The sequence below is a fragment of the Emiliania huxleyi genome (genome assembly GCF_000372725.1).
Source record: "Emiliania huxleyi CCMP1516 unplaced genomic scaffold EMIHUscaffold_74, whole genome shotgun sequence".
NCBI classification, from domain to species: domain Eukaryota; phylum Haptophyta; order Isochrysidales; family Noelaerhabdaceae; genus Emiliania; species Emiliania huxleyi.
The window spans coordinates 540,136-565,035 of NW_005196456.1; the positions used below are offsets into that span (position 1 = coordinate 540,136).

Here is a 24,900-nt window from a genome sequence, read left to right on the forward strand (position 1 = left end):
ACTGTATGGAGGCGGCGTGCAACGCGCTCTCGTGTGCGCGAGAATCGATGGGGAAGCAACGAATTTAAACGAAATGTACGAGGGAGCGGGTGTACGTTTACGTGCCAGAGTGGCGTGCCAGTCTCTCGCGCCCTGTATGTCGTTTGCGGTGTGAGTTTCCGAGATTCGTTCGCCTGTTTCCCCCCTGCCTGACGAAATTCTTGCGCTCATCACTCTTTTTTACATACACAATTCTTTTTAATATGAAGAAGTAAGCGCTCGCCCGTCGCCCACGCCGGCCTGCCCTCTCACCGACTGAGACTCTCAGCGTCCGAACGAGGTCTGCGTCGGCAGCTTCTCGTCTGCGCCCGGGAAGAAGAAGGAGCGCGTGTCGCCGTCGTACCGTATGGAGCCGGGCGGCATCCAGGCGTCGCCTGCCAGGTTGCCACCGAGAAGCAGCCCGAGGAGCTTCCACTTGTGCTCGCCTCGCAAGGGGGGGGGGTGACGCAAGGGGGGGCGTCGGTGCCCGGGGGGAGAGGGCGTCGGTGCGGGGCAGAGAAGGGCGTCCTCGACGTCGAGCCGCGGTCGAAAGGGGGGGGCGGGGCAACGGGCGCACCGGAGGAGGACGTCGGGAGGATCCGCAAGTCGAGCGCGCAAGCCGGCCCGCCGTGCGCCGCCGTGTGGACCACCGCGAGCCGCTGCACCGCCGTGACGGAGACTCGCTCCGAGCGGACGTGTGCGTCGATCTCGACGGGGCCGCATTCGCACCCGCCGCTGCACCGCACGAGCGCACGGCCCATGTGCTGGTATGAGGACAGGTACGCCAGCCACAGCACCGAAGTCGTGGCGTTGGCGCCGCCCCTCACGCGGCTGCAGAGGCCGCACCTATGCGAGAGGGGCGAGGCCCGAGGTTCCGCGGGGTTGTCCGAGGTTTGCCCCTCCGCGCGGCTGCACACGTGAGCGGGCAGCGCTTGAAGACCTTCCGAGAGTGGCACCACGGCTGCTGCTGCGCGCAAGCCTGGCTCTGCCCGTTGTGAGCCGCCTCGCCGACGTCGTGGTCGGAGCACTTTGGGTCGGGGAGGGTGGCGGTGGGGCGCCGGCCACCACCTGAGCAGCAGCGGGGGGAGGGGCTGGCAGCGACGCCTCCTTCTAGGAGGATCGGCAGGCCGAATCCGTCGATCTGGACTGCTACTCGAAGGCCGCACGATCGCAGCTAGCCGACCACCGGAGCCACCGTCGCCCGCGCCACGCCTCCCCCTGCGCGGCGCCTCCGCCTCCGCCTGCCGCGCCTACGGGTGAGGTGAGGTGGTACGGTGAGGTAGTCTCCTCCACGACCTGTGTGTGTGTGTGCGTGGGGGGGGGGCTCCCGCATCTCGACGTCTTGAGACGGGTGGCCCCATCGGGCATTGAAAGTGCAAGGCGGTGTGCGGGTGAGGCGTGTCGCGCCTCGGTGTCGAGGGCGAGGCGCAAGGTGCTGTGCGGCTGCAGGCCTGTGGGCATGCCAACCGGTCAGGGGCTTGAGCGTGCAGAGCACTCGTGAGCCCGTCCGCAGTTCACACAACGTCACGGCATGAGTACGAGGGGAGAGTGCTGGTTGGGAACAACAGTGCGCATTCGCATCGAGGCTCCGAGGTGTGGGGAGGTACGGGGAGACATGGATGCGCATCTAGGGCTGCAAGCCGACCAGGCCCGGCTTGCCGCGCTGCTCGAGCGAGAAGTCGAAGCCTGCAGGGAGGGCTCCGGGGGCGGTCTACGGGAGGTCGAGGAGGAGGAGGCGCCGGCAGGGCGAGAGGTCGGAGCCGCGCGAGTCGAGGACGCGCTGGCGCAACAGCTCGCCCCGCGCGCACATGCTGTTTGGCATCGGCAGCCCGTCCCGCAGCCGCGGCGGAGGGAGGACCGGCGGGTGGCTGCCGGCGGGGCTGGCGGGACAAGCCGCTCCTTCCGCGAGGGGCCGCGTGCGAAGCAGCCGGTCCAGCACCGCGCGGGCCATCGCGAGGTGCCCCTCCGCCTTCGGGTGGCGGCAGTCCACCATGAACTCGTCGAGCCGCACCGCGCCTCGCCGCACCGGCTCGAGCAGCGCGGCCCGCATCGAGACGAGCGGGACGTCGTAGTAGCGGCAGAGCTCGGCCACCCTGTCCTCGTCGCCGCGCGGGTCCTGGTCCTCCCACTGCTGGTCGGAGCCTAGGAGTGGGAGCTGCGAGTCGCGAGTTGGAGCTGGACTCGGGGTTGGAGTCCTCCCACTGCTGGTCGGAGCCTCGCAGCCTCACATCCGCTTTGCCGCCCGCGCGCGGGAAGGCGCAGCGCCAGGGCGAGACGCGCCTCCCGCGGCTGTCGGTCAGGCGCCAGCCGTGCATCGAGACGACCACCACCGCGGGCCGGCGAGGCAGCGTAAGCAGCTTGCGCAGCATCCGCTCGAAGGCGGCGGGGTTGTGGTCAAGGTTGACGGTGAACTCGACGAGGATGAGGTGCGGCGCCGCGGGGAGCTGCGACTCGAGGCAGTGTTCGAAGAAGGACGGGCCGGTGGCGGGAAGCGCGCCTAAGAGCGGACGACAGCGGTCATCGTCAGCGCGTCAGATTGTGGCGGCGGGGTGTGCCGGCGCACGCCGTTGTGATCCGTGATGGAGAGGTTGGCTCCCGGCGGGCCGAGCCGCTGCAGCGCTGCAGCGACCCGTGAGTGGTACAGGTCGTCCGTCTGCCGCACCGTGTAGCTCGACCCTGCAGATATGGAGCCGCCCAGCGCCGCGACTGTGACTGGCTTGCGCCGCCGGAGCATGCGGTCGAGGAAGCAGCGGAGCCCACTTTCCGAGCCAAAGTGCTCCGTGCCGTTCGCTCTCGCCCAAGGCTGCAGCGGCGGGAGTAGCGAAGTAGCGTCCTGGCGTGGCCACCAGGCCGGGGCGGACGCCATCACCAACAAGTTTGGGGAAAAGAATTCTTGCAGCCACCTCCAAGCCCTGATACAACAAAAACACCCATGCCCTCACCGGAAACTCGAGCGAGCCCAAGCAGCGCCGGGACGCTCCTCTCCACCGTGATGCTCCTCGCCATCGTCGTCACCACGACGTGGCTGCGGACGGGCGTCGCCCACGACATCGTGCGCCCGCTCTCCAACGTCGCCGAGATCCCTGCCTCGCCTGCCAGGAGCGGCGTCGAGTTCATCGCTGGGCAGGTGCGCGGGTAGAGCTCTCCACCATACTCTGCCGCGATCCCGGCTGCTGCGAGCACGGCGCCGCCCGGTGCGCGCGAAATGACCCCTGCCGTTCCCGCGCACGCAGGTCGCCGAGGAGCACGTGGAATGCCAATGCGAAAACACGACGAATGTGCGCGCGCCCGCCGCCGCCATGCAGCCCCACCCCTCCCCGCCGTCGATTTCGTCGCCGTCCGTGCGCGCGCCGCCGTTCACTCCGCCGCCGCCGTCGCCCCCACTTCCGCCGCCCCCGTTTTGCGCCTCGCCGCCGCCGCCGTCCTCCTTTTTCCCGCCGCCCGCGCTACGCTCAGTCGCGCGCGTGTGCGGCTCGCCTGCGTCGCCGCCGCCCCCCCTCTCGCCGCCGCTCCCCTCACAGCCTCGTACAAGGGTGCCGCCGTCGGCGCCACAGCCTTGGCTCGCCCAAACGGTGACCCTCCCCCATCCCCCTCGGTGCTGCCCCACCTTCATCAGAACCAAATCCTCACACACACACCCCCCCACTGCGCCCCGAATCAGGTGCCATCGCCACGTTTCCGTCGGATGAATTATGTGGAATCGTACCCCTCGGTGGTTTCCAAACCTATTCAAAAATGGACGCTTACAGAAATCGGCAAAAATTCAACCGTCACAACAACATTGCGAGAGACGAGGAGTGACTCTTGCTCAAAGTGCACAAAGGGTGGCGCGATTTCGGTTGAAATTCGCGTCACCACTCGCCGCCTCTCGCCGCCGATCGATTACGAAGAGGAAGACCGAACTTCGCCCCAACTGCGAAACGATTGCGATTGGCGTTGGCCTGAAGGACTTGCCCCGTTGCTGAATCTCGATGCACACCTTTCCCTGCGAAATTGGGAGCTCAAACCAGGTCATGTTGCCCCATTGCGGCTTGTCGGAACACACCTTTCGGTGCGGCATTGGGCGCTGGAAGGAAATCAAGTTCAGCTGATTTCAAACGCTACCCGATACTACTACTCAGCTTCGTCTTGGGCTAGCCATAGATACCTGCTTCTTGATGAGCGCACGGAGTACTTTGAGTGGCTCTGCACCGTTCGATCACGATGCTTCGGATTGCCACCGGGCTTGGTCTCCCTCGGCGGCAACTCTGCATTTCTCAGCGGCTACGAAGCCGGCTCGGCTGTTGGATACCTCTGCGTCAAATGGGTGCGCATGCTCGTGAAATCACCTCAGAGTTGCGCCTTTGCCATGGTGCCAACATTGATGGTACTCACGCCACTCGTCAACAACGACCCGCTGTTGGTTACGCACGGCATCGCGGCATTCCACTCAGGTGTCAAGGTCGCTTCTTTGATTGCAACAGACGGTTCCGTGCTCGTGGTTGCGACCCCGCTTGCTACAAACTTGCTCCTCGACCACTGCCTGGACTTCGTGCGACACCGCAATTCAGTTCAAGCGAAGCGCGAATTGGCAAAAAAGCGCCGAAGGCGGTTTAAGGCGCTGCGGAGGAAGGAGCTGCGATTGTACCGGCGGGGCTTTGGCGCCCACCTTGAAATTGCGTGCGGACGCTCGTACTGCTTTTTCAGAACGGAGAGTGGCAGGTTCGAATGGCTACCATCCTCGTCGACGCGCGTCGAGAGGCTCGCTCTGCTAGCGGAAGGTTGCATTCCATGCTTTCGTCCCCCCCGCAAGCGGAACGGTCCTACTCCGCCGCCAACCTATGCGAGCTCCGAGACGCCCAATGAGGGGAGAGCTGAGGAGGAACTTGACAGCTGCCCTCTCGACGCAGATGGCTGGCCATCGGGCACAGGGACATTCTGGCCATACAGGTTTTCGGCAGAGTCGGTCGCGGGCTTCAACCGTCGGATGGTAGCATATGAGGCGTACGTGGCAACGAGCTCCCACCCCACGCGCGACTGTCGCCCCCCCCCCCCTCACTCCTTGTGCGGTTCCACCGCCCCCCCCTCCCCCCCAGGCCGGACCGCAGACGCCGCCGGGGACGCCGCCGCTGCAGCCGGCTTCTAAGCGGGAGTACGGCTGCGCGCTCTGCGGCTCAAAGGACCACAACCTCACCAAGACGACGAAGGGTGTGAGGTCGGTGACCTGCCTCTACCACAAGGAGTTCAAGGCCGTGATCGGCAAGGAGGACGAGGTCAAGTTCGTCAAACTGACGCCGACGGAGAGGGCCGCAAAGCGGGCGGAGGAGGCGGCGAAGAAGGCGAAGGAGGCGGCGAAGGAGGAGGAGATGGAACAGGAGGGAGAGCCGTGAGCTGCGCAGTGAGAAGAGCGGCGGCGTAGTAGCGGTCGAGAGAGGAGTTGTGTTGACTGTTGTCTTCACACCGTGTCGGGAGGTGTCCGCGACGAGGGGTCGCGACACACATCTCGCACGGGAGGTCGAACCATGTCCTCTTCTTTCACTTTCCTGAACGCCTTGCCTATCATCATGGTTGCAACTAAAAAGACCTCCAAGCCCTGGGAGCCCTCCCCTTACTATTTTACCCTTCTCCCTCGCACAACAGCGCACTGGCACTAACACAGGAAAAAGAATGGAAACGGGGAAGGGGAACGAGGCGATGCGCTCCCGCGAGCCGCACGCCGCCTCCTTCGCGGTGGAGCGGTACAGCGAAGGTCTCGCCGAGAGGCCGCGCGACGCGAGGCTGCGCGCGACGCTGCTCGCCAACCGCGCGGCGGCGCACACCTCGCTCAAGAACTGGAGGCGCGCGCTCGACGACGCGAGGGAGGCGCTCGCGGTGAGGGCGGACCACGAGGCGAGGGCGGACTCGGGGCCGGTGCTTTGACGCAGCACAGTGTGCTTCGTGGTAGCATGAACTCAGAACGGCCCCCCGAGAGCGCCTCTTCGACGCCCACGGGTCCCGGGGGGTCGGATGGGTTGCGAGAGGGCCCCGGCTATTTTTCGTTTGAATCCCGGAGGCCGTTCGAACATGTAACGTGCGTTCCACGTGCCCGTCCCCAGCAAGGACAACATGCTAGCCCAGCAGGCCGCTCCCACCGCCGCCCGCGGCGGAGGCAAGGCGGCAAAGGGTGGCAAGGGCGGCGGCAAGGGCGGTGGCAAGGGTGGTGGCCGTGGCGCACCAGACCCGCTTTGCGCCGCCGCCCTCAACGCCCGATATACTCGGTTAGAGCCGGCGGAGCGACGGCGGCAGAGGTGCGGCCGCCGGCGACCTCACACGGCGTCGAGCGCCGTAGAGACGGCCCCGAGAGCCGCCACCAGGTGTGCCACGACCGCGGCCGCGAGGCTCGTGGCGATGGATGCGCCAGACCCGCTTTGCGCCGCCGCCCTCAACGCCCGATACTCGATCAGAGCCGGCGGAGCGACGGCGGCGGAGACACGGAGTTGCGGCCGCCGGCGACCTCACACGGCGTCGAGCGCCGTAGAGACGGCCCCGAGAGCCGCCACCAGGTGTGCCACGACCGCGGCCGCGAGGCTCGTGGCGATGGATGCGCCAGACCCGCTTTGCGCCGCCGTCCTCAACGCCCGATACTCGATCAGAGCCGGCGGAGCGACGGCGGCGGAGTTGCGGCCGCCGGCGACCTTCCCCTCGACCACGCCGCCGACCCGTCGACAAGCACGTGCGGACTGCCATCGAGAAGAAGGAGAAGGAGCGCGGCGCATCCGGAGCCCGCGGGCGCGGCGTGGGCGGGCGCGGGCGCGGGCGGGTGCGCGGGAACCCCGCCAGCGGAGGCGACACAATGCCTCTGGCGGCTCTGCAGGCGGCACGCGGCGCGCCCCTCGCCGGTCTCCCGCACGCTCCTGAGGGCCGAGAGGGCCGAGAGGCGGGGTTGGTGACCCGGGGGCATGGGCGATGCGGCCCGCGCCGCGCGCGGGCGCGTGGCAGCCCGTGAGTGCCGAGATCGGGTCTGTGCTTCGACGTAGCATGGGCCCCCGGAGGCCCATCTACAGCAGCGGCGAAGTGAGCGTGTTTGTGGTGTTGGTGTGACGTCTGAGCTTGGATCTGTGACTAAAGCCGCTTACCACTGATGGATCCCCACCCGAATAACACACAGTGAGCGCCCCAGCACTTCACTACGCCCTCCGCGCGAAATCGCTAGTGGTGCTTTGTGGCAGCACATTGTGCTTTGTGGCAGCACGGGTGCGGTGCCCGAGACCGAGGGCGGAGAGAGGCGGAGCCAGAGGGGTATTAGTGAGTGAGACACACCGGAGGAATTACAACTGCTCTGGCGAGTAGAGGCACACGCACGCTCTCCCGAGGTCTCTTGGAGCAGAGCCCCGGCGAGCCCTCGAATGGGTCCCTCGAGAGAGGGTACCCTGGGTGTGTGGGTGGGCGGGGCCTCCACTCGCCCGAGACCTGCTATGGCGGAGACGGTCTCTTCCCTGGGCAGCCTTTCCAAGGAGGCGGCGATGGCGGCTGTGCGAGGCGACGAGGCGGCGCTGCTGGCGTGGCTCGACAGCGGCGGGCGGGTCAACGCAACTGGCCGGACGGGCGATGCGAACGGCATCACCGTGCTGATGTACGCCGCCCAGCAAGGCCACGAGCGGGTGGTCGAGCTGCTGCTGCAGCGCGGCGCGCAGGTCAACATGCAGAACAGCCACGGCATCAATTCACTGATGGTCGCCGCCAGCAGCGGCCACGAGCGGGTGGTCGACTTGCTGCTACGGCACGGCGCGGAGATCAACGTGCAGGACAGCAAAGGACTTACAGCGCTGATGGACGCCGCTAACAACGGCCACGAGCGGGTGGCCGAGCTGCTGCTTCGGCGCGGTGCGGAAATAAACCTGCAGGACAGCAACGGCCGCACCGCGCTGATGTTCGCCGCCCAGGAGGGCCACGAACGGGTGGTCGAGCTGCTGCTGCAGCGCGGCGCGGAGGCCAACCTGCAGGACAGCGACGGCGGCACCGTGCTGATGCTGTCCGCCCAGCACGGCCACGAGCGGGTGGTCGAGCTGCTGCTTCAGCGCGGGGCGGAAATAAACCTGCAGGACCGCAAAGGCCGCACCGCGCTGATGTTCGCCGCCATCCAAGGCCACGAGCGGGTGGTCGACTTGCTGCTTCAGCGCGGGGCGGAGATCAGCCTGCAGGACAGCAACGGCTCCACCACGCTGATGGCCGCCGCCCAGGAGGGCCACGAGCGGGCGGTCGAGCTGCTGCTTCAGCGCGGGGCGGAAATAAACCTGCAGAACAGCGGCGGCGGCACCGCGCTGATGTGCGCCGCCTTCTTCAACCGCCCCGCCGTCGTGCGGCGCTTGCTGCGGGCGGGCGTGGACACGGCACTGCGCTCTGAGGACGGCAAGACAGCGCTGCAGATGGCCAAGGAGAAGGGCCACGCCGCGTGCGTCGAGGCCTTCCGGCAGCACGTCACGGAGGTGACCAAGGCGGGCCGGCGCGAGGGGGCGGCGGGCGGTGGCGCGGGCGGCGCTTCCTCGGGCGAGGCGGCGGCGGGGGCGGGGGCCGCGGCTTCTTCCGGCGGCGTTTCCGAAGGGGTCATGCTAGCGGCGGAGCGAGGCGAGGAGGCGGCGCTGCTGGCGTGGCTCGACGGCGGCGGGCGGGTCGACGCGACGTGCGAGAGAGGCGAGGCGAGCGGCATCACGTTGCTGATGGGCGCCGCCCTCAACGGCCACGAGCGGGTGGTCGAGCTGCTGCTGCAGCGCGGCGCGGAGATCAACAAGCAGGACAGCGACGGCGTCACCGCGCTGATTCGCGCCGCCGCCAACGGCCACGAGCAGGTGGTCGAGCTGCTGATTCGGCACGGCGCGGAGATCAACCTGCAGACCAGCAACGGCTACACCGCGCTGAGTTGCGCCACCCACCAAGGCCACGAGCGGGTGGTCGACCTGCTGCTGCAGCGCGGGGCGAAGATCAACCAGCAGAACAGCGGGGGCAGCACCGCGCTGCTGCTCGCCGCCGGCAACGGCCACGAGCGGGTGATCGACTTGCTGATTCGGCGCGGCGCTGAGGTCAACCTGCAGGACAGCGACGGCTGGACCGCGCTGATATGCGCCGCCATCCAAGGCCACCCCGCCATCGTGCTCCGCCTGCTGCGGGCGGGCGCAGACGCGGCGGCGCGCTCTGAGGATGGCGGAACGGCGCTGCAGTGGGCGAAGGAGAATGGCAACGCCGAGTGTGTGCGCGCCCTCGAGGAGCATGCGGCGGCGGAGGCGGCGGCGGAGGCAACGGCAAGGGAGGTGGAGAGAGCCGCGGCAGAGGCGGAGGCGGCGCGGCATGCCGAGGCGCTGCTGGCGGAGGAGGAGGCGGAGAAGGAGGAGCGCGCAAAGAGCAACACGGGCAAGAAGAAGAAGAAGAAGAAGAAGAGCGGCGGCGGCGAGGCACTTGTCTCGGCGCCTGGCCCCAGCGCCACCGCCGCTCTGCCGCCGCCAATCCCTCCGCCAGCCCCATCTCCTCCGCCCGCCGACGCAGCCGCCATCGCCGCGGCGGACGAGGCGCTGCAGCAGGCCGTGGCCGCTGGCTCGTACGAGGGCGTGGCCAGCGCGCTGGAGGCGTGCAGCGGCCTCGCGAGCCCGGCCGTGCTGGCGGCGGCGAGGCGCGCGCACGACGAGCTCAAGGAGGCGCGGAGGCGGGACAGCCAGCGGCTGCGCAAGGCGCATGGCGCGGCGATGGGCGCGCTCAAGTCGCTCGACACCGCAGACAGCCCCTCCGCGCTGCGTGCGGGCATCGCCGCCGCCAGGACGCACGTGGGCGCGTTGCCTGCGTTGGCCGAGGAGGTGAGCGCGGCGGAGTCGAAGCTGGAAACTCTGTCTGTCGCCGCCGCGCCGGCCGCGGCGGAAGCGGCTGTTGCTCGGCCCGTCGAGCTAGCCCTGTCGGACCTCACCGCGGCTACCGACGGGTTTGCGGAGGGCAAGCTGATTGGCAGCGGCGGCTTCAGCCACGTCTACGAGGCGTCGGCCGACCTCCACCTCTCCCTCGCCGCGCCGCCGCAGCTGCGCCACCTGCCGCTCGTCGTCAAGCGGGCAAAGTCGGGCCAGTCGGGCGGCTTGTCGCGGGCAGAGCTCGAGGTGAAGCTTCTCAAGGCGGTGAGCCACCCGCACTTGCTGCCGCTGCTCGGCTACTGCCTCTCGCCCGACGGCGTCTGCCTCCTCTCGCCGCTGATGCGCGGCGGCTCGCTCGAGGCGCGGCTGCGCATCTCGGATCCCGACCGCGCTGCGCAGCTCCGGCGGTTGGGCATGGAAGAGCCGCCGAGGCCGCTGACGTGGCGGCAGCGCGTTCGTGTCGCTTGCGAGGCGACCGAGGCGCTCGTCTACCTCCACTCGAAGGGCATCGTGCACCGCGACGTCAAGCCGGACAACATCCTGCTCGACGAGGAGCTGACCGCCGTGCTCGCCGACACGGGCTTCGCCAAGGACCAGCGTCCCGACGCCTCTGTCCGCTGTCGCTCGACCGCCCTCTACATGTCCACTGGCTACCTCTGCCCCTCCATCTCCAAGGGGGGCGAGTACTCGAGCAAGACGGACGGCTACGCCATCGGCATCACCCTCCTCGTCTGCCTCACCAACCGGTCCGAGGTGCAGCTCACCGACCGGTGCGAGGACGAGTTCGAGGAGGACTGGACCGACATCGACGCGGCGAAGCTCTCGGACGTGGCTGCGGGCTGGCCAGTCATCGCGGCACGCGCGGTAAAGGATCTCGCGAAGGCGGACGGAAAGAGCCTCTGCCACGACAGCCTGCGCAAGCGGCCCACGCTGCCCGAGGTGCTGCTAGCTCTCCGGGCGCTGCTTTCTGGCGCGCAGGGCGGGGCGGGGGTGGAGGAGGCTGCGCCGGCACCTGGAGACGAGGCCGCTGCGGCAGCCGCCCGCACCACCGGCTACGAGCCTTCGCCGCTCTCGGTGCAGGTGCGCGGCATGCGCACGGGCGGCGACGCGCAGGCGCGCATCCAGGACAACATGCTGCTCGCCTTCAAGACGCTGATGCCGCGCCTCGACGCCGTCTACGCTTCGCACTCTGCGGCGGCGCCCGACGGCTTCGAGGAGCGCATCAACTTTTGGCACCGCGAGTGCGGCCTGCCGACCGAGCTGCGGAGGCAGCTGCACTCGCTGCGCATCTGGGCGAACGCGGCGAGGCACCACGACGCGGCGAGGTGGAGGAGGGACGGGCCGCGCAGCGAGCGGGAGGCGTCGCGGCTCGTGGCCGCGATGACGGAGGCGATCGGGGCGATCGAGGGGTGAATACAGTCGCTGCGCTAGCGGTCTTGAGGCCTCGTGATCGTCTCTCTTTTGTGTCTCGGACTCTCTCTCTCTCTCTCTCTCTCTCTCTCTCTCTCTCTCTCTCTCTCTCTCTCTCTCTCTCTCTCTCTCTCTCTCTCTCTCTCTCTCTCTCTCTCTCTCTCTCGTCTGCTCGGCGAGCTTCACAGACCTTGTTATATGTTATTGAGACCTTGTTGTTGACAAGAAAATACGTCCCATGGCGCTTTGCGGCACCCGCTACAGCCCCGAGTTTGGGAAAAACAAAAAGAATGGAAAACGGCGGAAAAAACCAGAACTGCGGGGACACACAATTCCAGAAATGGTGGTGTCCCCGCTCCTCGCTCGCCCGGGCGGAGGGCATGGCCGCGGAGGAGGCGAGTACACGCTTGCCAGGCCTTCCTCCGACAGCCTCTCGGGCAGACTGAGGGTCGGCTTTGCGTGGCGTGGCCCGTACGCTGCGCTGCGCAAAGCTGCGTATGCGGAGGGAGCATCCTGTGCTTCCACTGGGAGGTGCGCACCTCCTGCAAGTGTGTACTTTTTTTGCTTGGGCGGACCTGATGATGAAATACTGTCCCGTTTTGCTGTTCACAGCTAGGGACGGCCTCTGCGGCAAAAAACTCTCACACCTACCACCTACCACCTCCCACAGGCAAACCTTCGGCCGGCGCCTTGCACCCGGCCCGCGGCCGGCACCGCCTCGCCCCACAACTGACCGCCCTGCGGCCCCTGCGCAGGCGTACCACAGGCGTCGCTCAAAACGACGCCGGGTGTGGGCTGCTCCCTTGACCCGTCACCCGCCGCGGCCCGTGCGGCGCGCCGAGGCGGCGCCGAGGCCGGCGCCTTGCACCCGGCCCGCGGCCGGCACCGCCTCGCCCCACAACTGACCGCCCTGCGGCCCCTGCGCAGGCGTACCACAGGCGTCGCTCAAAAAGCGACGCCGGGTGTGGGCTGCTCCCTTGACCCGTCACCCGCCGCGCCCTCGCCCGGCCGCCTCACCGCTCACGGAGCGCTCGGCTGCTCGCCGCCGCCGCTGCGCGTCCCGCGCCGCCACGCATGCCCCTTGCCCTGACGCGCGCGCTCTGCAGCGGCAGAGCGCGCGTCTGTCACAGACGGAGCAGCGACCGCTGCAGCGGTCGCTGCTCCGCCCCTCCGTCGCGCGCGCCGCGCGCGCGCTGCCGCCGCCGCCGCCGCCGCCGCCGCCGCCGCCGCCCCCTCCTCGCCGTCTTCCCCACCCTACGCTCTGTTGTAAACTCTGTTGCGCGCGCGCGTACGCCGCGCGCTGGGCGCCCCCGCCCCCACCCCCGCCCCCGCCCCCGTTGGCCAAAGTACAGGTTTCGATCCGGGCCACCGCAAATTTTGATCAGCAAATTTCGAGGGGCGGCCGCAAATTTTGAGGTAGATTTTGATTGTCAAAATGTGTCCGTCTTGGCACAGGATAGAGCATATAGGCGGCGAACACCCAGGTGCGCAGGGACATCGCGACTCTGCCCGCTCGCTCGACCCTTTTGCCGCGAGAGGGCGCCGGCCGCGTGTAAGAGGTGGCTGGCGCCCTGAGGCGGCAATTGGTGGCGTGGGGAGTGCGGAGAACGCTACTGGCGGCGTGACAGGGCCTCTCTCGGTTGCGTGTGCCGCCCATCGGCACGCGGGTGCGCAGACATCGCGCGACTCTGCCCGCTCGCTCGACCCTTTTGCCGCGAGAGGGCGCCGGCCGCGTGTAAGAGGTGGCTGGCGCCCTGAGGCGGCAATTGGTGGCGTGGGGAGTGCGGAGAACGCTACTGGCGGCGTGACAGGGCCTCTCTCGGTTGCGTGTGCCGCCCATCGGCACGCGGGTGCGCAGACATCGCGACTCTGCCCGCTCGCTCGACCCTTTTGCCGCGAGAGGGCGCCGGCCGCGTGTAAGAGGTGGCTGGCGCCCTGAGGCGGCAATTGGTGGCGTGGGGAGAGTGCGGAACGCTACTGGCGGCGTGACAGGGCCTCTCTCGGTTGCGTGTGCCGCCCATCGGCACGCGGATGCGCAGACATCGCGCGACTCTGCCCGCTCGCTCGACCCTTTTGCCGCGAGAGGGCGCCGGCCGCGTGTAAGAGGTGGCTGGCGCCCTGAGGCGGCAATTGGTGGCGTGGGGAGTGCGGAGAACGCTACTGGCGGCGCGACAGGGCCTCTCTCGGTTGCGTGTGCCGCCCATCGGCACGCGGGTGCGCAGACATCGCGACTCTGCCCGCTCGCTCGACCCTTTTGCCGCGAGAGGGCGCCGGCCGCGTGTAAGAAGTGGCTGGCGGCCTGGCGCCCTGAGGCGGCATTTGGTGGGGTCAGCGTGCGGTGCTGAGTCTTACTCGTCGGCGCTGGGGCCAGATCCCAGCGCAGAACTCTGCAACGCTGGCATACAAACACAAGAAGACTAACCCTAACCCTAACCCTAACCCTAACCCTAACCCTAACCCTAGGTCAGCGTGTGGGGCTGAGTTTAGTCGTCGGCGCTGTGGGGCCAGATCCCAGCGCAGAACCCTGCAACGCTGGCATATACAGACACAACCAGACTAACCCTGACCCTAACCCTAACCCTAACCCTAACCCTAACCCTCTAACCCTAATAACCCTAACCTAACCCACCCCCCAACTCCACACCGCAAATTTGAAAGATCTTGATGAAAATCAGGCCCGACTGCAAATTTCTTCAAAATTTTCGCAGGCGCGGAGCGCCTGCAGATTTTGAAATAAATTCGACAAAATTGGTACCTGGCCCAACGCCCCCGCCCCCGCCCCCGCTCCCAAGCGCCCCTTCCCCGGTAGGTGTGCGTAGAAAGTGGAACCAATCGAGAGGTCGCAGAAGCCGCCGTGTGTGACACGTATTGCGGCACGTGGGTGAGACAGAGCCCCGGCGGGGCGCGCGCGCGCTGCTGCGCGGTGCGCGCAGCGCGGCGCAACAGGCGTTTTTTATGCAAACAGCAAACGGGACGGCCTGCGCAGCCTCTAACTATTCTGCAAAAACCTGGCCGGCCCCTGCCCTGCCCCTACCTACCTACCTACCTACCTACCTTACTTATGGGAAACTAAAAAAGAAATCACTGGATGGGTGAAGGTGGGGTACTATACCAACTAGAGTGATGGTTGGTGGTACTCTCCTGCAACCACAGTCCTTCTTGTGACATGGCAGGCCACTCTCAAGCCCTACCAGCATCAGATCACCCATTTGGGGAGGGTTGACATCGTCTCTCGAGGTTCTCGAGGTGGATATCCTTTGGCCGCGTTGGGTAGCGAGGATTGGTGTAACCCGATCCACGCAGGCGTGTTTTCTGGCGGCCGACCGTCAGTGCACGGAGTTGCCCCTTCTCCGACTGCCCCGGCTAGTTCCCGAGGTCGTCGGGTGTGACCCCTTCGTCCCCCGAGACCTAGCGCGGGTGGGTTGGAGGGGGCTCGCCCCGTTCCTCCCCATCGGGCCGCGTGAGCGGCCACGCCTCGCAGATTCGTTTTCGCGCCTGGGTCAGGCGCGCGGGGCATCCCCCGGGTCGCTCGACCAGCGATCCGAAGAGTGGCCGCTATGCGAGGGAAAGAGCGGGGCCCATCGTGATTTCCGCGGAAATTTTCTGATTCTGCTGTGAAAATTCCAGCTTGAAGAGAGGGAAAACCCCGACGGGAGGGCCCAGACCTACCCTACCTACCCCGTCATCAGGTCCGCCCAAGCAAAAAAAGTGCACACCTTGACCTCTCAGCTCAAAGGGGGAATTTATTTGTTTCAGTGTTCGACCGGGCTAGTTAGTTAGTACTTGCCACGCCCTTCTTTGTTTTAGTAGTTAGTCTTGCGGGGTTGCCCTTGGCCGTTCGGCTGATTTATAAGATCCGCGAGACCTCGAGAGAGTAGTGCCGAAGGCGCTCTTTTTGATCGAGGCGGGGCGTTCGGCTGGCTATCTCGGTGTCCTTCTTTATAGATATCCAAAAGCGCGCGTCACATTCCCCTCGACGTCGCCACAGGTCCACAGGTCCAAGATCCGCGAGACCTCGAAATAGTTGTGCTGAAGCCGCTGTTTTTGATTGAAAATAGTACCCTTCATATGAGAAACCTCCCGGAACTACTCGATCCTGACAGATCCCCACGTTCCCCTCGACGTGGGGCTCACAAGGTCCAACCCTCGCCTTTCCCGTTCCGCTCGCGCTTGCCCCGCCGCGTCGACGCACATATGGCCGCGGGGAGCTGCACGCCCGAGCGGCGCGACGCATCTCGCTCGCGCAACCCGCCGCTCCCTCTCCGCTCCCACCATGCGATGCGCTTCGATTTGGCGCCCGAGCGGCTACGCCCCCCTCGGCCTCACATTTCCTGCCACCTCCCGTTCGCAGGTGAGGCTGCTGCCATCGGGGAGCCGCGAGACGCGGCCGCTGCCGCTCGTTCCCCACCCTTCCACCGAGCGAACCCGCCCGATTGCCCCCACTCTCTTCCGGCGAGAGAGCGACGCAGCCCGCTCGCTTGCCAATCGCTGCCCGGCTCCAGTCCTAGCGCCGAGGACACGAGAGAGTGTGCCGGTCGTCGCGATGCTAACGCCGAGGCGTGCTGCCCGTAGGTGTGGCAGTGACCTGGCTCGACACTCTCTCTCTCTCTCTCTCACTTTGAGCATGGCCTCTGCCTTCATAGCAAACCCCCACGCGTATTTCTTTTTGTCTGTGTAGGCGAGGCTCGAAGGGGAGGGGAGGGCGTGTGGGGGGGGGGGGGGGACTGGGGGGGGAGTGACCTGGATCGACCCCCCCTCTCTTTTTTTTTTTGAGCACGGGCTCTGCCTTCATTAGGCAAACCACCACGGGTCCGCGGGCGATTTCTTTTTGTCTGTGCAGGCGAGGCTCGAAAGGGACGGGAGGGCCTGTGGGGAGGGGTGGGGTGGGGGGGGGGGGGGGGCCCTGGGGAAAGGGGGCCCCCGGGTGGAAATTGCGACGATTGATCCAATTCTCGGAGATTCCTCGAGATATTCTCCATCCTCCCCATATACCCCATATACGCCCATATACGCCCATATACCCCATATACCCCCTGGACATCTCCATAGCAGTTTTTGACCCTCTTTCACATGGTCATGATCCCGTAGGTGCTGACCTCTCCGTTCGCCGAGTGTTCCGCACAAGTCTCCAGTCCCCAGTAATAATAGTAGTGCTCTGCAGTCTCCAGTAACCAGTCATACACGAGTGCTCTGCACAGGCTCCAGTCCTCAGTCATAATAGGAGTGCTCTGCACAGTCTCCAGTAATCAGTAATAATAGGAGTGCTCTGCACAGTCTCCACTAACTCCAACCAGTAGCACTTTACTTCCACACGTTGTCCTTCACACAGCCTTCACATGAACCCGTCACACAGCCTTTCCATGAGCTGCATCTATTGACTCTCTTTGGCGTGCATACCCCCGCGCGCTGCAGGAACTCGATCAACATGCTCGACAAGCTCAAACGCGAGCTGGTGCCGGCCGCCGGTGACAAGCTCGTGCTCAAGCTCTCTCCTCCGCCGCCGCCGCTTGCTGACAAGCAGGCTTGTGCTTGCGCGCACGTGACAATGCGCTCCCACCTGCAAGACGTATCCTCTGGCCTTCTGGCTGACACAGGCGTCGCTGGCGGGCAACACGACCGTCAACGCTGCCGGAGGCGAGGCCGCCGGCATCCCGTCCGAGGGCAAGCCCGCTTCGCTCGAGGACGTCATCCCGTCCGTCATCCCGTCGGGCGAGCCCGCTTCGCTCGAGGACGTCACCCCGTCCGAGGGCAAGCCCGTTTCGCTCGAGTACGTCGGCGTCGTGTTTGCGGCGTCGGTAGGCGCATCGTTCGCCGGCGCCGAGACCTCGCGGCGCCTCACGTTCACCGTCGACAAAACCTCGTGCCCGCCACTTCCGTCACCGCCCTTGTCCGTCATCGACTCTGCCGGAGGCAAGCACGACGGCATCTCGTCCAAGAGCGAGCCCGCGTCGCTCAATGACGTCATCGGCAACGGCAATGACGTCCCGTCCGAGTCTGCGCCGACGGCTCCTGTCGGCATCACGTCGCTGTCGCCTTCGCTCCTCGGAGCCGAGGTGAGTGTGCGCACGCCAAGAGCACATCCGTGCAATCTCCCCGTCTCGGAACAGCTGCGTCCGCTCTCGCCCACAGGCGTGCGGCGTCAAGGACGACGTCAAGGCCGCGCCCAAGCCCGCAGTGGACACGGCCAAGCCCGACGGCGATGTGGACGAGATCTACTTGTCGTCGCCGCCGTCGCACCTCGGAGCCGAGGTGAGTGTGCGCACGCCAGGATTGTCATCATCTCTACGGTCTCCCTGTCTCCGCACACTTGCGTGTTCTCCCCTCACCCAGGCGTGCGGCATCAAGTCCGCCGCCGCCGAGGAGCTCGCCGCCAAGTCCGCCGCCGCCGAGGAGGACGCCGAGTCGGCCACCGAGGAGGCGACCGCCGAGGAGGCGGCCACCAAGAAGGCGACCACCGAGGAGGCCGCCGCCAAGTCCGCCACCGAGGAGGAGTCCGAGGAGGCAGCCACCGAGGAGGCCGCCGCCGAGGAGTCCGCCACTGAGGCCGTCGTCGCCGAGGAGTCCGCCACCAAGTCTGCCGCAGCCGAGGAGTCCTCCGCCACCAAGTCCGCCGCCGCCGAGGAGTCCGACAACAAGTCTGCTGCCGCCGAGGAGTCCGCCACCAAGTCCGCCGCCGAGGAGTCCGCCACCAAGTCCGCCGCCGCCGAGGAGTCCTCCGCCACCAAGTCCGCCGCCGCCGAGGAGTCCTCCGCCACCAAGTCCGCCGCAGCCGAGGAGTCCTCCGCCACCAAGTCCGCCGTCGCCGAGGAGTCCTCCGCAACCAAGTCCGCCGCCGCCGAGGAGTCCGCCACCAAGTCCAACGGCGAGCCCGCATCGCTCGAGGACGTCACCCCGTCCAACGGCGAGCCCGCATCGCTCGAGGACGAGATGATCCTGCTCTGGCCCACGGGCGATGACTGGCGCGCGGCAGCCGAGCTCGCGGATAAGCTCAACTCGCAGCTGGGCGTGGCCATCGACATGGTCTTGCTGGCGGGGTGGGTGGCGTTGGCTCGGGTGGCGACAGAGTCGTCGCAATGCATGGACACCTCTTGCATTGGCAACCGCATCCACTACATCGTGTCGACGCTCAACAGCGTGTGGGCCGGCAAGATCACCGGGATGTTCTTGGAGAACGACATCCAAGATCTGCAGGAGATGCTGTGCGTGTCCGACAACTCCAAGGCGGCGGCCCTCCTCGTCGAGCGCGTTTGGCAGGCGCTGGGTGTCCTCGCGCAAGCCTTCTCCTTGGAGAGCCCCTGCTACCAGGACGACGAGACACCGGCGTCGGCCAAGACGTTCCCGGAGGAGACGGCTTCGGCGGTGAGCGCCCTGCAGCCCCCTGCAGCGTCTCCTGCACCGCTGTACGCTCACACGATTTGCATTCGCCCTCTCGATCGAGCACGTCACACATGGACATGGGTATTGCCGGGACACGGGAGTCCCACGTGCGGTACTCATATTGACCCTGTGGCCTCTCGCACACGCGCAGGGCATCGACGAGTGGACGACCCCCTCCCCGCTCCGCAAGATCGAGCGCAAGGGCGAGCCCAGCCTGGTCGACTGCTCCAAGAACACCACTCCGATGGACCCACCGACGGCCCCCAACGGCGTCACCAAAAGTGCCCCGGCTCTCACGCCGGCGGCGACCGGCGGCGCGCCGCTGCCGTCGAGCGAGGAGTTTCCGGTGGAGACGCCCGCCCCGGCGGCGAGCGCCTTGCATTCTGCGCCGTGCGTCTGCCGACCCACTCCTCGACCCCACCCCGCTTTCATTGCGCAGGGCGACGCCGACTGGCCCGTCTCGGCCAAGGAATTTCCGGGGGTGAAGCCCGCCACGGCGCCGATCGGCTGCGGTGCACGCGCAGAGCCTCAACTATTGACGCACCCACCGCTTGCGCGCGCGCAGGGTATCTCCGACCGGACAACCCCGTCGAACCCGCGCCGCAAGAAGGGGCGCAAGGGCGCATCCGCCCCGATCGTCCGCACCAAGAGCATCACCCCGGTCGGCGGCAAGAACAGGTTCGGGGCCCTGCTCGGAACGGACGGCAACGAGGGCATCCTCGGTGGCACCGGCAAGGTGACCGGCGGCTCCACGCCGCCGACCGCAGACTCGGTGCGCGCCGCCTGCATTTATGCGGCCTCCTCCCTCGCTCGCCGCTCTCACACGGCCAGTCTTGCGCCCTCTTGTTCAGGGCGCGACGGTCGACGTCGAGACGACCACGAATACCACGCTCGAGGGCTCTGCCGCCGGCCGGTTCCCGTGGTCAAAGTCCTACAACTTGCTCCGCCTCTTTGGCATCCTCGCGCTGATCTGCCTCGGAGCCGCGTTTGCGCACTCCTCGTACTCTGCCACTTCCGCGCTTCTCTCCTCGCAGCGGCACGACTCCCCGTGGCCGACATCGCCTCCCGCAACCGTCGCAAAGCCGTTCACGCCGGCATCGCCCAACGGCTTCTGCGAGGTTGGCGGCAACGACACCAGCTCGTTTGCAGCCATCGTGTCATCGGACAGCGCGCCCGCCAACCACCCGGTGCGCGCTCGCTCGAGCGTGCTAGTATTCGCCAGCTCGTGACTAACAGTCCGCGCGCTGTTCAGGGCGGGCACGAGGACGGGAGCTCGTGGGAAGCACTGATGGAAGCGATCAAAGAGGCGGTGGGCGAGCCGTTGCACCTGATTGGCGAGCCGCCGGCGTCCGTCAAGGACCTTTACGAGAAGCAGCCGGTGAGCGCCCCTCTGGCTGTTTCTATGTGCGAGCTTTGTAATCCGGTTCCGGATTGTGCCTGTTGTTGGCGTGTAGGTTGAGGCCGATTTGGAGACCGCCCCGGCCTCGCGCAACAGCATGGAGCGCAAGGGCGAGCCCGAGATCGACTCTATCGGTCCCGTCTACAGCAGCAGATCGGGGATCATCGTTCGCGAAACCGTCCTGCCCGTGAACGGCACGTTGCCCGAGATGCGGTCCGCCGACGCTGGGAACACGCCCGAGAAGCTGGTTGAGACTGGCCTCGGCGCGCCCGTCTCTAGCATGCACGCCGGCGGCGAGTGGCGGGTGAACAGATTGGCGACCGCTTCTCCAGCCACAACCAAGGATCTCTTCCTCCAGCTTGGCCGGGCCATCGACCCTCTTCTCGCGGAGCCGGCATGGCCTGCAGAGGTCCGTGCCGCTCAGATCTCCGATTCGAACTCGGTCCAGTCCGATATCTCCTCCGTCTCACGTGTGTGCGCCGACCGGCAGCCACGCTGCGCCGCCCCCGTTGCGTGGCATGCGGAGCCTCACCACGCACTCACCGACGAGCGCTGCAAGACCGACAAGCCGCCCGCGAACCCGCCGGTCGACAAGCTCTCCATCGACCTGCCCTCCCCGTTCCACTTTCCCTTCATGAGCGGACCCTCCTCTTCCGCGCCTGTCCGCACCCAGCAGCGCTGTCAGTTTTGGGCCGCCTTGTTCTTGCTGCTCGGAGCGTGCGGCGGCGTGCTGCTCTCGGTGCGGAGGAGCAGCTCGGGGCGCCTCGTGCGGTGCCGGACGGGGGCGAGGCGTGGCGCGTGGCTGCTGATTCTCGCCGCGCTGCTCCCGCTGGCATGTGCACCATCAGCCCACACGTCTGGCTCGGGCGACTTCCAGGTCACTGTGGGTGGCGGCAGCTACCCGTCCGAGGTGTCGTGGACCCTGACGTGCAGCGGCGCGTTGATCGGCAGTGGAGGGGCCCCCTACTCCGGCACCCTGTCCGCGCCGCTCGGCGAGTGCACGCTCAACATGTACGACTCGTGGGGCGACGGCTGGAGCGGCAACTTGTGGGAGGGTGCGGGCTATACGTTCACGCTCTACGCCGGATCCTACGGCAGCGAGACGTTCATCCTCGCCCCCCTCCCTCCGTCCTCTCCGTCGCCGCCGTCGCTGCCGCCGCCGGCGCCGCCCTCTCCGCCGCCGCCGCCTCTGTCGCCTCTGCCGCCGCTCTCCCCCGGCTTTGTCGCCGCGGCGAGCGAGGCCGAGCTCCGCTCCCTGATCGCGGAGGCTGCTGTTTCGCAAGCCGACGTCTCAATCTACCTGCCGCCCAGGGCAGACTTCAAGCTGGACAGCCATATCAGCTGCGCCTCCACCATCAAGGTGACCGTCGCGAGCAGCGGCGAGGGCGCGACGCTCGACGGCCAGGAACAGACCGGGCTCGTTCGCCTCTCGGGCGGCTGCAGCCTCACCCTACGGGGGCTGACCCTCGTCAACGGGAGGGCGGGCAACGGCGGCGTTGTGTACGCGGACGGCGCAGGCGACATCGAGATCATCGACTCGACGATTAGGGACTGCTCGGCTGAGTACGGGGTGCGCCGCGTAGAGCTAGCCGCACTCCAGCAGCGCCGCACGGCAGCGGGGCGAGAGATGGAGAGGGCCGCGGCTTCCTCACCCCGCTCTCTCCTCGCAACCGCAGTACGGCGGCGTCGTCTCCGCGTCTCGCAGCGGTGCGGTCTCGATCATCGACTCAGATGTGTCGGACTGCTCTGCTGGCAATGTGCGCCGCGTAGAGTCAGCCGCCTCCAGCAGCGTCGCACTCCAGCAGCGCCGGCAGCGGGGCGGGAGATGTAGAGGGCCACGGCTGGCCTCACCCCGCTCTCTCCTTGCAACCGCAGGACGGCGGCGTCGTCTACGCGTATGATAACAGCGGTGCGGTCTCGATAATCGACTCGGCCGTGACGGGCTGCTCGGCTGGCTTGGTGCGCCGCGTAGAGCTAGCCGCACCCCTGCAGCGCCGCACGGCAGCGGGGCGGGAGTTAGAGAGGGCCACGGCTGCCTCACCCCGCTCTCTCCTCGCAACCGCAGGACGGCGGCGTCGTCAACGCGGTGAACAGCGGTGCGGTCTCGATAAGCGGCTCGAACGTGTCGGGCTGCTCTGCTGACCGGGTGCGCCGCGTAGAGCTAGCCGGCCTCCAGCAGCCCCTCATGGCAGCGGGGCGAGAGATGTAGAGGGCCACGGCTGCCTCACCCCCGCTCTCTCCTCGCAACCGCAGGAGGGCGGCGTCGTCGACGCGTTGCGCAGCGGTGCGGTCTCGATCATCAACTCGGATGTGTCGGACTGCTCTGCTGACAACGTGCGCCGCGTAGAGCTAGCCGCACTCCAGCAGCGCCGCACGGCAGCGGGGCGGGAGACAGAGAGGGCCACGGCTTGCCTCACCCCGCTCTCCTCGCAACCGCAGGTCGGCGGCGTCGTCTACGCGGAGGACAGCGAGTCCCTCTCCATCGCGGGTGTCGACTTCATCGACAACAGAGCGGCGATCTCAGGCTCGGTGCTGTACCTGGACGAACTCCGCCAACGCTCCTCGATCAGCGACGCCTCCTTCACCGGCAACACCGCTGGCGACGACAACGACGGTGCCACGATACAGGCCATCAACTCGCCGATAGACTTGACCTGCCGCTTGGGCAGCTGGATGCCGCGCAAGGGCACCTTCTTTGGCGACTTCAGCGTCCCCGAGTGCAACCTCTGCCCTGCTGGCTACTTTGGGAACACGAGCGGCCTCGCCAACTCCTCCTGCGATGGTGCGTGTAAGCGAGGCCACTTTTGTCCCAAGGGCACAGCGGAACCGCTCCCGTGTGCGCCTGGTTTCTACATGCCCGTGATTGGCGCAGCCAGTGCCGAGTCGTGCCTCCCTTGCTCTCCGGGGACGAGCCAGTCCACAGCCGGCGCGGTCCACCCCTGCGACGAGTGCCCTCCCGGCACGTTCGCCGATCAGCTCAACGCCACCGGCTGCACCGACTGCCCCGCGGGACGCTTCTGCCCGAATGCAGGCACCATCCAGCCCCTCGACTGTGCCGCAGGGCAGTACCAGAACCTCACCGGCCAGGCTGCGTGCATGCAGTGCCCTGCTGGCGAGTTCCAGGCGGAGCGCGGACAGACGGCATGCGACACGTGTGAAGCGGGTGGATACTGCAAGGCTACAGATGACTGCGGTGGCGGCTTCACGCCCTGCCCTGCGGGGAGCTACAACGAGAAGACGGGCAGCAGCTCACCAGATGCCTGTCAGAAGTGCCCCCCCGGTACCTCTAGCCCGATCACCGGCGCAAACAGCAGCGAGACCTGCGCGAGCTGCCGTGCTGGGACGTTTGGCGGCGAGCCCGGGCTGAGTGAGTGCACGGACTGCCCTGCGGGCCGTTACCAGAACGACACGGGCGCGACGTCCTGCCGCGACTGCGAGAAGGGACGGTACTGCGCCAAGGGCGCGTCGGCGCCGCTGCCGTGCGATGCGGGTACCTACTCGGACAAGACGAATCTCACCGACGCGAGCGAGTGCACGCCGGCCGATGCTGGCTTTTTTGCGGTGACGGGCTCCACCGAGCAGACGCCGTGCTCGCCAGGCACCTTCACCGCCCTCGCCGGACAGAGCATCTGCGAGAGGTGCCCTCGCGGCACGTCCTCCGGCGCCGGCAGCTCTTCCTGCGACGAGTGCGCTGCCGACACTTACTCCGCCAACGAGGGCCAGGGCGAGTGCATCCCCTGCCCCTACCCTCTTGCCAGCGGCACTGGCAGCGTCACCTGCTCCGTCTGCAAGGCGGGATTCTACCTGAAGGCGAGCGCCGACCCGGCCGACGTCTTCAAATCCCCAACCGACTACTGCAAGCCATGCCCATCGGACGCCGCGTGCCCGGTCGGCACGACCCTCGAGACCCTCGGGATCCCGCTGGGCTTCTGGCGCGCCAGCTTCTCCAGCGCCGAGCTCACAGAGTGCCGCGCCTTTGGAGGGGATGGCCAGGCGGGCCAGGCGCGGTGTGTCGGCAATGTTGATCCGGGAGAGGCTAGCGGTCGGAGGGTGCAGGAGGCCGGTTTGGACTACTGCGCAGACGCCTTCGCCGGCCCCGAGTGCCAGCTCTGCCGCGAGCCGAACCACTACCTGGACGCCGACGGCGCCGCCTGCAACGAGTGCGTCGCTGTCGGCACGGCGGCGGGGCGCATGGCGGGCACCGCCCTCGGCCTCTGCGTCGCGTTTGGCCTCGTGGCGTTGGCGTACTCAGTTCAGCGCGGGCAAACCGAATGGAGGAAGGAGCGCTTCATCGGACTTCCCTTGCGCATCGCCGACCGCACCGGCGACGCGATTTACAAAATCGGCCTCATCCCCAAGTTCAAGATCTTGTTTGGCTTCTACCAGGTCTGCCTCGTCCTCTCCACCACCTACTCGGCGCGGCTGCCGGAACGGTACACGGGCTGGACGGAGGCGCTGGCCGAAGCCGTCTTCATCGACTGGTCGGGCATCGTGCTGCCGGTGCAGTGCCTGCCGCACAAGTCCCGGCTCGTCGCCGTCGCGATCTCTCCCATCGGCGTCATCGCCCTGCTCCTCTTTGCTGGCATTGTCTTGCGGCTCTGTGCTCGCTGGCGGCGTGCTCGGCGAGGGGCTGCGGAGCCACCGACGGCGCTGGCCGAAACTGACGATGCGGCGGTCTTTTCATGGCCTGCAGAGGTGGCGCTCGGCCTCCTCGACCTCACGCCGGCGGGTCTCGTGCTCATCTTTCTCTTCGTGCCGTCTGTGAGCGCCACGATCTTGCGCGCGTGGTCGTGCCAGGTGCTAGCCACAAACAAACAAGCCCCCCGCCCCCGGGCTGCGCCAAGTTCCGCC

At 67.1% G+C, this 24,900-nt stretch overlaps 4 protein-coding genes across 4 annotated transcripts; 3 read left to right on the forward strand and 1 right to left on the reverse strand.

Moving 5' to 3' along the window:
- Nucleotides 1–303: 303 nt before the first annotated feature.
- EMIHUDRAFT_106136 (hypothetical protein) lies at nt 304–4,078 on the reverse strand (the record flags this gene model as incomplete). Its single annotated transcript, XM_005760809.1, has 9 exons — nt 304–464; nt 596–864; nt 936–1,086; nt 1,214–1,268; nt 1,664–1,704; nt 1,909–2,173; nt 2,247–2,515; nt 2,961–3,110; nt 3,874–4,078. The coding sequence occupies 9 exons, from the start codon at nt 4,076–4,078 to the stop codon at nt 304–306; spliced, it is 1,566 nt and encodes a 521-aa protein (XP_005760866.1).
- A 1,950-nt stretch (nt 4,079–6,028) lies between these two features.
- EMIHUDRAFT_438357 (hypothetical protein) lies at nt 6,029–6,792 on the forward strand (the record flags this gene model as incomplete). The annotated part of the gene is made up of 1 exon (XM_005760810.1): nt 6,029–6,792. A coding segment is annotated over one exon (763 nt), but the record flags the coding sequence as incomplete, so codon positions are not given.
- A 1,856-nt stretch (nt 6,793–8,648) lies between these two features.
- On the forward strand, nt 8,649–10,694 carry EMIHUDRAFT_358941 (hypothetical protein; the record flags this gene model as incomplete). The annotated part of the gene is made up of 3 exons (XM_005760811.1): nt 8,649–8,689; nt 8,787–8,789; nt 10,181–10,694. A coding segment is annotated over exon 3 (492 nt), but the record flags the coding sequence as incomplete, so codon positions are not given.
- Nucleotides 10,695–15,467: 4,773 nt separating this feature from the next.
- Nucleotides 15,468–24,846, forward strand: EMIHUDRAFT_453153 (hypothetical protein; the record flags this gene model as incomplete). Its single annotated transcript, XM_005760812.1, has 17 exons — nt 15,468–15,616; nt 16,686–16,839; nt 17,403–17,522; nt 17,604–17,998; nt 18,407–18,632; nt 18,802–18,996; nt 19,090–19,131; nt 19,216–19,422; nt 19,502–19,837; nt 19,903–20,028; nt 20,105–21,153; nt 21,755–21,806; nt 21,925–22,008; nt 22,115–22,195; nt 22,303–22,383; nt 22,489–22,758; nt 24,016–24,846. Coding segments are annotated over 17 exons (4,398 nt in total), but the record flags the coding sequence as incomplete, so codon positions are not given.
- Between the last annotated feature and the right edge of the window lie 54 nt (nt 24,847–24,900).